Here is a 13241-nt window from a genome sequence, read left to right as displayed (position 1 = left end):
AATAGGAGCAGACGCATATGTCCCATCAGGCTTTGCATATGAGAGAATAACAACAGTGTAAGAGAAATTAAAATGAAATTACGAAATTCCGTAGTTGAAACAATATGGTTTTAGCAGAATGGGCATGTAGGTGAAGGTTGACATGATCACGGAGTATAGTGCGAAGTAAATGGAGTGACCATGAGCGAGCTTATATTCCTTATCAAATGGTAGCCTATATATAACAGTCGGTATTGAACATTGGTTGTTGAAGTGGAGGGTCAAATAACATTGCACACATTATTTACCTGTAATGTAATCTATTGCACGAATGTGTTTTTCTCATGTTCAGTGCTAGTAGTTATACTTATGAGTGAATCATGATTTTAAATGTAATGTTTTAATGCGGAGTTGCAGAACGTACATACGTAGTAATTGTGTGTAGCCTATGTGGCTAGATAGAGAACAGGGCGAGGTAACATGAATGTAGAAACGTGGCGTTTGCTGATATTAAGGTTTTGTACGGTAGCCAAGTGAAGAAATATAGTTAGTAGAAATGGCACAGTGGTGAACCGGTGTAACTTTTAAATAAAAGGAATACATTTGCGTCATGAAATGCATATGGGTGGCCGTGAGTGAGTGAGGTTTACCAGTCTGTGACTTCGTTAGCTAATGCCATAGCTATGCAATGCGTGAAATATCATTAGCGAACCTGCCGGTAGTTTTAAAGAAGAACACAAGCCAGTAAGCACAGAAGAGCTTCCGTTGAATCCATATGGCTTAGCAATATTGTAGCCGGTCAATAACTGAACGTACAGACGGTAAGTCATAATGCATATATCTTAGCAATATTGTAGCCGGTTAATAACTGAATGGTGAACGGCGGGTAGATATGGTGCAAAAGCAATAATTAAGAAGTAGTAGACAATTATTAGTGAGGGTCGAAGCAAGTTAAAGAAACGAGTTCCAAGCTGGGCTTGAACATGCGACCCAGTGTTCCCAAGCCTGTAACTTTACCCACTAGGCCACAGACGGATTAGCTGTTCAACCTGCGGAGTTGCGGAATGTACATAAATACTAATTTTTTGTAGCGTATGTGGGTAGATAGAGAACAGGGCGAGGTAACAGGAATGTAGAAACGTGGCGTTTGCTGATATTAAGGTTTTGTACGGTAGCCAAGTGAAGAAATATAGTTAGTAGAAATGGCACAGTGGTGAACTGGTGTAACTTTTAAATAAAAGGAATACATTTGCGTCATGAAATGCATATGGGTGGCCGTGAGTGAGTGAGGTTTACCAGTGTGTGACTTCGTTAGCTAATGCCATAGCTATGCAATGCGTGAAATATCATTAGCGAACCTGCCGGTGGGTTTAAAGAAGAACACAAGCCAGTAAGCACAGAAGAGCTTCCGTTGAATCCATATGGCTTAGCAATATTGTAGCCGGTCAATAACTGGACGTACAGACGGTAAGTCATAATGCATATATCTTAGCAATATTGTAGCCGGTTAATAACTGAACGGTGAACGGCGGGTAGAAATGGTGCAAAAGCAATAATTAAGAAGTAGTAGACAATTATTAGTGAGGATCGAAGCAGGTTAAAGAAACGTGTTTCAAGCTGGGCTTGAACATACGACCCAGTGTTCCCAAGCCTGTAACCTTACCCACTAGGCCACGGATGGATTAGCCGTTCAAATTGCGGAGTTGCAGAATGTACATAAGTAGTAATTGTTTGTAGCATATGTGGCAAGATAGAAAACAGAGCGAGGTAACATGAATGTAGAAATAGAAACGTGGCGTTTGCTGATATGAAAGTTTTGTACGGTAGCCAAGTGAAGAAATATAGTTAATAGAAATGGCACAGTGGTGAACTGGTGTAACTTTTTAATGAAAGGAATACATTTGCCGTGACTTCGTTAGCTAATGCCATAGCTATGCAATGCGTGAAATATCATTAGCAAACCTGCCGGTGGTTTTAAAGAACACAGGCCAGTAAGCACAGAAGAGCTCCCGTTGAATCCATGTGGCTTAGCAATATTGTAGCCGGTTAATAACTGAACGGTGAACGGCGGGTAAATATGGTGCAAAAGCAATAATTGATAAGTAGGCTAGTAGACAATTATTAGTGAGGGTTGAATCAGGTTAAAGAAACGTGTTCTAAGCTGGGCTTGAACCTACGACCCCATGTTCCCAAGACTGTAACCTTACCCACTAGGCCACAGGCGAACTAGCTGTTTGAACGGGAAATGTTTCAGAATAAAAATGTATGGGTATTTTGCGTGTGTATGCGCGTTTTCGATTGGGTCGTGTAGGGCAGATTTGGCTGGTGTTAGTGAAATGTCCAATGGGGAGACATGTTGTTAGTGGGATAGGCGGCAGGAAAAATAAGAATGAGAAGAAGAAGAAGAAGAAGAAGAAGAAGAAGAAAGAGAAGAAGAAGAAGAAGAAGGAGAAAACGCAAAATCCCCTTAGTTTGGGGCTTTATTGTGTGGACATGTGAAGTTGTTTATGAATTCTGTCTGTTGAAATGGGGTCAGAATGTACAGAATTTAATGTTTTTAAGGGCTGAGTGTCTGTGGCTGTTGTGGTTATTTCTGTGGGGAACCCTGAAAAGTGCCAAACTCTCGGTGCTGTATAGGTATGGGGGCATGCCCCCGCCAAGGCGTAACTTGGCGGGATGGCATACCTGCCATCCCAATTCAGCATTTCACAGTTAGAACATTATACCAACAGTCAAACATGGTGGTGGTAGTGTGATGGTGTGGGGATGTTTTGCTGCCTAGGGACCTGGATTACTTGGCCATTATTAAAGAAATCATGAATGCTCTGTACCACAAACTTCTTAACCCCTTTGTGCACATGCCAATCCTTGCCCATTTAGGGGGTACCCTATTTAAAGCTTTGTAACTCCAGATGTGAGCATCACAGATACTTGAAAATGGCTCTAATGAAGCAAGACATTTGTATCATTTACAATATTAACTTAGATTAATTTATATTCATAATTTTGAAGAAATAAATTGCCACAAAGGCAATTGTTCAGGCAAAAAAGCTAAAATGAATTAGCACTTTTTAGTTTGCAATGAAATACTGAGAGATCCCATATATACAGCAGGTTAAACCATACATTTCCTAGATAAAAAAAACTGCTTGACCACAAGTTCATAAAATCTAAGGGTGGATATGTAGAACTACTAAAGATCTATGAAGCAAAAACTAAGCAGTGTACCCAGTGTCTCCAAAACTATCCAAAATGTCTAAATTATGCATTGCTGTAAATCACAACTTATTCACTTATTTCAATACAAATCAACTGTTTTTGAAACTCACTGTTGCATCATTTTCAAGTGGGAATTACAAGCTTTCCATCAGTACAGTGGTCTAAAATATCTAGGGGTCCAAAAACATATCCAAAATCTCTCCAAAAATAAATAAAATGCTTTTTGTCTATTATAAAGCATATAAATTAGCCCCTTTTGAAGGGTTAAGATGAAACACTGATATCAGATTAAAAAATAATGCAAAAACATTGTCACACAATGCAGTACAATACCTAAATGTGTAATAATTAATCCCCATATGTATTTCTGTACTCCACATTATGTAATGTTTTCTTGTATGGGGATGGGACAACATGAAAACAATATTTGAACGTCCACCACATTTTGATGTTCCAACTCTCACATCATATCTGATGCATGAAACACAAATTACTAAACCACGAATGAACACTTACATTACAGCGTGGAATATCCTCATTATAAAATACCACTAACCTATTTAAAGACACTCAGTTTCAACGTATATAACCGGAAAAGTTTGAGCAGTAATACTTACATAGCAATGACGAAATGTTATATGTGTTCAGTAGATGGCGACAGAGACAGTAAATCAATGTTGTAGTTCTCTCCTCTTCTGTCCTACTCCAGAAAACAATGTCAGCTAGGTCTATCTGCAAAGATATGGCTTAGCTATGTCCAGAAGTCCTCAATAATAATATTTTCCAAGAAATTACGAAAATCATTGATAATGTTTCGTCGGGTGCAGTTTTCTTTTACCGCTACCAGAGTGAATGTGTAAGTGAATGATGAGAAACCTTCGGTTACACTAAGCTATAAAACACTATTCCAATAGCAAAATTAGACATGTTATACATCGTTAGAAATCTGATACTGTCATGTACTGAATAAATGAATTGTCAATCAAGCCAGACTGTACTAAAAAGAGTGACAACGCACAGCACAGCTATTTTTGAAGGTACCCAGGTGTCAGAAATGCGCGTATATTTCACAAATAGACTGTCCAAGACAATATATGACCACTCGGTCTCAAAAGGGACATCTTTACGCGTAAAACCAATGGTAAGGTTGTATGTTTAATCAATATTTAGTCCCAGATATTGACTGTAGAATGGCATTTTTTGAAAACTTTGTCTTGTTTATTTCGTTATTCAGTGAGCAGTGTTTTCACTGCTGTATTGGGATATCTTAGGGCTACTGTTGGGTTTATTTTGTTGCAATGACGGAATACGATTTTTGAGTGGTGAAAGAATATTCTTATGAATGCCCAAACAGACAGTATTGTCCATTATGTCATGGGTGTGGGGTGTAGTTGCAGATGAGACTGCAGAGAGGGGGTGCTCGTTAAATGAACAACCAGAGCGACACTGGTGGGGCTGCAAAACTCCGTATTTGGCATAGTTGTCATGTATCGTCTATTAATGAAACTATAACAAAGTGTTTTTGTTTTCAACACATACTTCAGTTGCAGGAGCAATGAATGTCTGAGTTGAACAATATAGGCATGCCAGAGTACCGACCACTAGGGGGTTTTCGCATTTGGTTAAGGAGAACGTCTGTGAGCTGAAGCTAAGCCATAATTGGGTTATACAGCAAGACAATGATGAAAAACACAAACATATGTCCACATCTGAATGGGTTAAAAGAAACTAAATTAAAATTTTGTAGTGGCCTAATCAAAGTGCTGACTTGAACCCAATATGTCTGAACTGAAGCAGTTCTGCAAAGAACAGTGGGCTAAAATTCCACAGCAATGTGAAAGACTGATTTCAAGTTATAGGAAGTGTTTGGTTACTAGTGCTGCAATCAATTATTAATTTCAAGGGGGCAATTACTTTTTCACATGGGTGATATGGATGTTTGATAACTTTTTTCATTAAATAAACGTAATAATAATGTAAACATGTTTTCTGTTTACTCGGATGCCCTTTGTCTAATATTACATTTTGTCTAAAGATCTGAAACCAAACAGTGTGACAAATATGCAATAAGAGAGGAAATCAGGGAGGAGGCAAATACTTTTTCATGATTGCATATACAGAGAAGTGAAGACGCACAGGCAAGTCACAAGCCTACCTGAGATGCAGACAAAGAGTCGGTGGATCAGGTCACTGCTGCTGTGGAAGCGGGAGCGGATCTTGTCATGTGCAGCCGTCTTGCTATCTTGTAGGGCTAGCTGGAACTGGTGGTCATCCTGGTCCGAGATCCCGGAGGTGGTGGTCAGGCTGCAAACTGGACTATCGGTCATACACTTGAGGTCAGGAAATCAGAATGTTCATGTACACACACACACGCTCTCTCTCTCTCACTGTTGTTTATGTTTGTATATATACTAGCTAGACTTCATGATTCTTGTTTTTCTGACCCACTCCCCAAAGAATTTGCTTTAGCCATGCTGAAGAGCTGGCTAAACAGGTAAAATCCACCAAAAACCTACATAAAAAACAATTACGCTGCAAGTGCTTGTATATTAGTGCTTATTTCTCGAATGGATTGTTCAAGACAATAAATTACCACTGAATTTTGAAAGGGACATTTTTACATGTAAGACCAATGGTAAGATTCTATATTTATTCCATATTTAGTAGCAGATACTGATAGTAGAATGACATGACCGCAGGAAGGGGGTGTTTGTTAAATGGATAACCTGCGCGACAAAGTGCTGTAGAAAAACATATCTAAACAGATCAATAAGAACATTCAATAAAAGCGCATAAAACTTTACACCAAAGACTACAATAAGAATAGAAAAGAAAAATCAATACAACAAAACAAATAGAATCAATGCATGATAATAAAAAGAATGTGGGAGCTGGGGTTGAGTTGCGTAGTCTCTATTTAAAAGGTAAATTAAACAGATATGTTTTTAGATCCTTTCTAAAAATGTCATGATTCTGACATGCGAATAGACAGCGGTATGCTGTTCCACGCTTTAGGGGCGTAAGAGGAGAAAGAGGCTTCACCAACTTTGTTTTTGGTCTTTGGTACAGTCAAAAGGCTGACCTCAGAGGACCTGAGTGTGCACGCAGGGACATAAGGTGTTAGACAATCGGTAAGATAGGAGGGCGCTAAGCCATTCAATGATTTGTAGACCAAAGAGAGAATTTTAAAATCTATTCTGAACGGAACCGGGAGCCAATGTAATTTAAAATGTACAGGAGTAATGTGTTCATTTTTTCTAGTCTTAGTCAGAACCCTGGCAGCAACATTCTGGACAGTCTGGCAATAGCTGTTTTAGGAAGGCCTGTGTATAAAGAATTACAGTAGTCCAGACGGCTTGACACAAACACATGGACCAGCTTCTCTGCGTCCTCAAGAGACAGGAGAGGCCTGACCTTAGCTATGTTTCGTAGGTGGAAATACGCCGTTTTTATTATGTAATTTAAATGAGGCTTGAAGCTAAGGTCGGCATCAATGATAACCCCTAAACTCTTGACATGTGGTCTTTCATATGTGGCAAGACCACCCAACCTAGAGAGAACCAAACATCTCTTCTGGTCAGGACCAACTACTAGGACCTCGGTTTAACTTTCATTAAGCTTAAGGAAGTTTGAATTCATCCAGTCATTTAGGCTGCAATGCAATTAGTCAATGTTGAGAGGGTTTTAGGGTTTTCGGGCTTCACAGCTATATACAGCTGAGTGTCGTTGGCATATGAATGGAAACAGACCTTATGTTCACGAATTATATTTCCTAGGGGCAGCATGTAAAGACAGAATAGCAGAGGCCCCAAAATACTACCTTGTGCAACTCCATAGTGTCATGTTCCGGTGTTCCTGTCTGCGTTTTCCCTGTTGGGCCGCCAGATGGCGGCACTTCTGTTTTGTGTCCTGTTCCTCCCTGTTAATTGTATTATTGTTTGTCTCGTTATTCCATCATTGTTCCCACCTGTGTCTTGTTATCCTCTCCTTTTTTGGTTTGATTGTTTTTTGAGTTCACCTGTGTCTTGTTACCCCCTGTCTATTTAAGTTCTTTGTTCCCTTGACTCGGGTGCTGGTTCCTTGTGTTTGTTACCGATGTATGTTCAGACCATTTATACCTGCCTGCGTTTTTTTACCTGTTTGTGTTTGTTCCCACTTTTGTTTGTTTCAGACCGAATATACCTGCCTGTGTTTTGTTCCTGACTTGTGTTTTGTTCCTGACTTGTGGTTTTGTTCCTGACTTGTGGTTTTGTTCCTGACTTGTTGATTTGCCCTTGTGTTCTGCCTGCCTGCGTTCTGCCCTGACCGTGTTCTGCCCTGCCCGTGTTTGAGTTCCTCTTGTTTTCTGTTTTATTTAGAGATTTTTTGAGTTCGTGTTTTTTCCCTTTGTGGCCTTGTCTGTTCCCTGCTTGTTTGCCTGTCTATAGTAAAGTCTTTGTTCCCCTCCCATTTTGGATTTGTGTTTTCTTTTCCCTGTGCATTTGGATTCCCCCTACCCGCACCGTGACAAAAGGAACCAGCCAGTGCGGGACCCAGCAGAGGTTGTTTTTTTTTTTTTTTTTTTTTTTTTTTTGGTTGTTTGTTGTTTGTTTTTTGTTTATCCCTCGCCCTTGAGCTTCCCAGTGCCGTCACGGAGGCGCCGTGGTCAGGCTGCCTCCCGGTCGGCCGGACCTCCAGCTGCCCAGCCAGCGGTTCCCGGCCCTGCGTCATTTGAAGGGTCTCGCCTGGCGATCTTTCCAGGGTCCGGCCCGCAGGGGTCCCGCCGGTCCCGTCCGGCTGCCCAGCCGGGTTCCCTACAGCTGTGGTCTGTGTTCCTGTCCCCTGCCCAGCCCAGACGGCAGGGCCCTCGGCCTGCTCCACCCCAAGTCCAGGAAGGGCCTTCACGGCCTGCTCTGCCCCAAGTCCCGGAGGGGCCTTCACGGCCTGCTCTGCCCCAAGTCCCGGAGGGGCTTTCACGGCCTGCTCTGCCCCGAGTCCCGGAGGGGCCTTCACGGCCTGCTCTGCCCCGAGTCCCGGAGGGGCCTTCACGGCCTGCTCCGCCCCGAGTCCCGGAGTGGCCTTCACGGCCTGCTCTGCACCGAGTCTCGGAGGGGCCTTCACGGCCTGCACTGCCCCGAGTCCCGGAGGGGCCTTCACGGCCTGCTCTGCCCCGAGTCCCGGAGGGGACCCCAGAGCCGCCTCGAGCCCCGGAGAGGCCCCCAGAGCCGCCTCGAGCCCCGGAGAGGCCCCCAGAGCCGCCTCGAGCCCCGGAGAGGCCCCCAGAGCCGCCTCGAGCCCCGGAGAGGCCCCCAGATCCGCCTCGAGCCCCGGAGGGCCCGCCTGCTCTGACCCTCATCCCGCAGGGGCCACTGCCGCCTGCTAAACCAAGGTTTCGGGCTTTGCTTGCGCCTCGAGCCCCGGGGGGGGCCCCCGGAGCCACCTCGAGCCCCAGGGGGGCCTCCGCAGCCGCCTCAAGTCCCAGGGGGGCCTCCGGAGCCGTCCAGAGCCCCGGAGAGTATACCTGCCTTGCCCCCTAGTGTTCGTGCTCCACCTGGCGTTCATGCTCCCCTTGGTGTTCGTGCTTCCCCTAGTGTTCTCACGCCCCCCAGTGTCCGTTCTTCCCCTAGTGTTCTCGCTCCCCCTAGTGTTCACACCTTTCCCCCTGGCGTTCGTGCTTCCCCTGGCGTTCGTGCTCCCCCTAGTGTTTTCGCGCCCCCCAGTGTCCGTTCTTTCCCTAGTGTTCTCGCTCCCCCTAGTGTCCACACCTTGCCCCCTGGCGTTCGTGCTTCCCCTGGCGTTCGTGCTTCCCCTAGTGTTCTCACGCCCCCAGTGTCCGTTCTTCCCCTAGTGTTCTCGCTCCCCTAGTGTTCGCCCTCCCCCAGTGTCCGTCCTCCCCCAGAGTCCGCACTCCACCTAATGTTCCCACGCCACCCAGTGTTCCCAACCATGTGTCTGTGTGTTCCCCGGCCCCCGTGTCTATTTGTCTGCCCGCCTGTTTGTCTGCCTGTCTGCCCACCTGTTTGTCAGCCAGTATGTTGGCCTGTCTGTCTGCTCCCCAGGCCGTCAGCTCGACGGCTAATGTGTTCTCCCGCCTGTCTGCCTGTCTGTCGGTGTGTCAGTCTACATGTTTTTTGTCATGTCTGCCCATTTGTCAGTCTGTGTGTCATAGTTCACCCCTCTCCTTCCCTCTCTGTCTGTCCCTTAGTGTGTCTGTTGGTCTTGCCGTGTGTCTCCCCGCCTGCTTGTCCCTTTGTCTGTCCGTGTAGATCTCCTGGTGTTGTTCCTGTGTCTGTCAGTCCGTTTTGTCAGTCCTGGTCCACCCCTGTGTAGTGTCCTTGCCCGTCTAGTTCCTTGTAGTGTTTTGTTCCGCTCCGTGTTTGTCTTGTACCCAGTCCTGTGTTGTGTGGGTATCTGTTATGTAGGGTCTTGGTGTGTCTGTTGTCTTGAGTCTCGTCGCTTCCTGTCATAGGTCCAGTCCAGTGTTCTGTCTCGTCTCGTCATGTACTAGTCCGGTGTTTGTCGCGTTGTTCCTGTCCAGTGTTTCTGTCTAGTCACGCCCCAGTCCAGTCCTGTGCGTCTGCCTCGCCCCAGTCCAGTCCTGTGCGTCTGCCTCGCCCCAGTCTGAGTCCCTGTCCAGCCCTGAGTCCCTGTCCAGCCCAGTCCAGCCCTGAGTCCCTGTCCAGCCCAGTCCAGCCCTGAGTCCCTGTCCAGCCCAGTCCAGCCCTGAGTCCCTGTCCTGTCTAGTCCAGCCCTGAGTCCCTGTCCTGTCTAGTCCAGCCCTGAGTCCCTGTCCTGTCCAGTCTTGTTCCTGCCCCAGTCCTGTTCCTGCTCTGTGTCCAGTCCCTGTTCCTGTCAGAGTCCTGTTCCCTTGTTCTGTCCCTGTTCTTGTCTTGTCCAGTCCTAAGTCCTGTCTCCAGCCCCCACCCTCTGTTGACTCCCTCCCCGGGTCGGCCTCCTGGGACGTCAGGAGCCGTCCCTTGGGGGGGGGGGGGGGTACTGTCATGTTCCGGTGTTCCTGTCTGCGTTTTCCCTGTTGGGCCGCACTTCTGTTTTGTGTCCTGTTCCCCCCTGTTAATTGTATTATTGTTTGTCTCGTTATTCCATCATTGTTCCCACCTGTGTCTTGTTATCCCCTCCTTTTTTGGTTTGATTGTTTTTTGAGTTCACCTGTGTCTTGTTACCCCTTGTCTATTTTAGTTCTCTGTTCCCTTGACTCGGGTGCTGGTTCCTTGTGTTTGTTACCGATGTATGTTCAGACCATTTATACCTGCCTGCGTTTTTTTACCTGTTTGTGTTTGTTCCCACTTTTGTTTGTTTCAGACCGAATATACCTGCCTGTGTTTTGTTCCTGACTTGTGTTTTGTTCCTGACTTGTGTTTTGTTCCTGACTTGTGGTTTTGTTCCTGACTTGTGGTTTTGTTCCTGACTAGTGTTTTGTTCCTGACTTGTGGTTTTGTTCCTGACTTGTGGTTTTGTTCCTGACTTGTGGTTTTGTTCCTGACTTGTTGATTTGCCCTTGTGTTCTGCCTGCCTGCGTTCTGCCCTGACCGTGTTCTTCCCTGCCCGTGTTCGAGTTCCTCTTGTTTTCTGTTTTATTTAGAGATTTTTTGAGTTTGTGTTTTTTCCCTTTGTGGCCTTGTCTGTTCCCTGCTTGTTTGCCTGTCTATAGTAAAGTCTTTGTTCCCCTCCCATTTTGGATTTGTGTTTTCTTTTCCCTCTGCGTTTGGGTTCCCCCTACCCGCACCGTGACACATAGTCCACGTTTATAGGCTTGGATATAAAATGACCCAACTTCACAATGAAATTTCTTCCTGTGATGTAGGTACAAACCCAATTTAATAGGGTCCCTGAGAGACCCACCCAGTTTTCTAGACGATCTAACAATATAGCATGGTCTATGGTGTCAAACGCGGAGCTTAAGTCAAGCATGACATGAACTGATACAAAGCCAGCATCAGACTTAATTCTGAGATCATCGAGTACTTTGATAAGGGCGGACTCGGTGCTATGTCTAGCCCTGAATCCAGATTGAAATTTATCCAAGATGTCATTATCAAAGAGATGATTATTTATTTGTTTGAAGACTTTTTCTAAGACCTTAATAAGAAATGGAAGATTAGAAATGGGACAGTAATTTGCAATAGAGGAATCTAACTTTTGTTTTTTAAGGGGTATAACTATGGCAGTCTTGTAGGCTCTAGGAAAAATACCACTCTCAAGTGAGGAATTAATTCTGAGAATATGAGTAGACAGTATGTCATATGATGTTTTTAGAAGAGATGAAGGGATAGGGTCAAGAAAACAGGTTGAGGGTTTCATAGAAGTGATAATTTTACAGAGTGAGAGTTTGTTTATAGTGCTGAAATTTGTCATCTTTGAAAGGAGATTTATTTGCTGAGGAGGCTCATTGTAAGTTGGGGTGGTTGTAGTAGAGCTCTGTTAGATGTTTTGTCTAATATTATTAATATTTTATTAAAAGATTGCAAATTCATCACACCTGGAGGTGGTCAGAGGTGTTGGAATTTATGCAGGGATTTAATAAACTGTTTATGGTGGAAAATAATATTCTAGGATTGTTGGTGTTTGAGTGTATAATTTCTGAGAAATAGTTGTTTCTCTCTGTATGCATTGATTTGTTATAATTGGAGACGGAGTCTTTGTAAATTACATATTGAACAGTAAGTTTGTGCTTTCTCCATATACGTTCAGCTTTACGGCATAGACTTTTCATTTTGCACAGAGATCGAGTCTTCCAGGGCATAGGTCTTTTTTTGGACAACTTATTTTCCTTTAAAGGAGCAACAGTGTCCAGTGCAGTAGACAGGTGACAATTAAAGTTGTCTACAAGGTCGTGTATAGAGTCACTAGAAGGTATAGACAGGTCTTGATTGTTTACTACGTCACAGAACTTAGAAATCGCTAAAGAATCAATAAAGCGCTTCTCAATAGTAGAGCGAGTGTTTCTTTTTGCAATGTTAATAGTTGCTCCAAAAAAAAACACATAGATGATCGGAGACAGCCATATCTAAGATATTAGGGATGTCTATATCAATTTCTTTTGTAAGTAGTAGGTCTAGAGTGCGTCCAGCGTTGTGTGTGGGATCTTTTACATGCTGAATGAGGTCAAAGGAGTCAAGAAGATTTAAGAATTCTAAGGTTCTTAAGTCTTTAACTTGGTCAACATGTATATTAAAATCACCAGTCAAGATCAGATTATCAAACCTAGTTCAGACCAAAATAACAGGATTGAAAACTCTGAAAAAAAGCCAGCATTTGGAAGCTGCTTTGGAGGGTGACAGAGTGTTAGAATGAGTGCAGGAGGTTCATTTATCCTAGTTAGTTTCAATGCTAGATACTCAAGAGTGGTAAAAAATCCCAGATCAATTTTCGACAGATTGATTGATTTTAAGGGGGGTCTCTTGCTGTATAATGGGCTTAAGGCACAAATTAATTAATTAATTAATTAATTAATTAATAATGAGTATTCGAGTAAACGTAAGGCCAAAACAGCTTGTAACCTCTTATAGAAAATCATACATTAAAATGTCCCACCTCTAGTCTGTATTATGTCCTTTTGATTGCTTCCAGCTGCTACTTTCTCCACTCTGGCCCCTCACGTGTTCTCATAAAAAGATACATTTCTATTGGTTTTTAGAAATATTGCCACTGCCAACACAACAACAGAACACAAACTCTCTATGCAAGGAACTGGGCTTGTAACTTTGAGGATGTAGGCTCAATTCCCGAGGCACTGTAGTTGCACCCTTGAGCAAGGTACTTAACCTGAATTGTTTCAATGAATATCCACTGTGATAATTGTTTCTACCTAAAGAATGTAACCCAAGTAGTCACCCTGGATAACAATCTGCTCAATGGCCAAACGCAATAGAAATGCATGTTTATAATTGTGAATAAATGTTATAAATAAATTGAAATGTACAACCACTGGAAACCAGCTAGCCTATCATACATATGGGTGCACTGTATCCATGGCACTCCCCCAAATTCTGCTTATGCTGAAAACATAACATCACTGTACAAATAGCTTTTTAGAGTTACTTATT

At 43.7% G+C, this 13241-nt stretch overlaps 2 protein-coding genes across 7 annotated transcripts in view; one reads left to right on the top strand and one right to left on the bottom strand.

Moving 5' to 3' along the window:
- Positions 1-10860, top strand: part of LOC135258590 (uncharacterized) — a 614972-nt gene extending 604112 nt beyond the window's left edge. Inside the window, exon 3 of the mRNA XM_064342055.1 lies at positions 9716-10860. The gene's annotated coding sequence lies outside the window, so the exon portion shown is untranslated. The remainder of the gene's footprint in view (positions 1-9715) is intronic.
- zfyve28 (zinc finger, FYVE domain containing 28) overlaps positions 1-13241 on the bottom strand; it is a 258613-nt gene that overhangs the window by 60643 nt on the left and 184729 nt on the right. For all 6 annotated transcript variants that reach the window (XM_064341963.1, XM_064341964.1, XM_064341966.1 and 3 more), the window contains one exon: positions 5354-5514. In XM_064341963.1, the coding sequence (XP_064198033.1) occupies positions 5354-5514 (161 nt within the window). The remainder of the gene's footprint in view (positions 1-5353; positions 5515-13241) is intronic.

This window comes from Anguilla rostrata, chromosome 7 (assembly GCF_018555375.3).
Source record: "Anguilla rostrata isolate EN2019 chromosome 7, ASM1855537v3, whole genome shotgun sequence".
NCBI classification, from domain to species: Eukaryota; Metazoa; Chordata; class Actinopteri; order Anguilliformes; family Anguillidae; genus Anguilla; species Anguilla rostrata.
The sequence above is the reverse complement of the archived record's forward strand: the minus strand, read 5'-3'. Positions and strand labels throughout refer to the sequence as shown.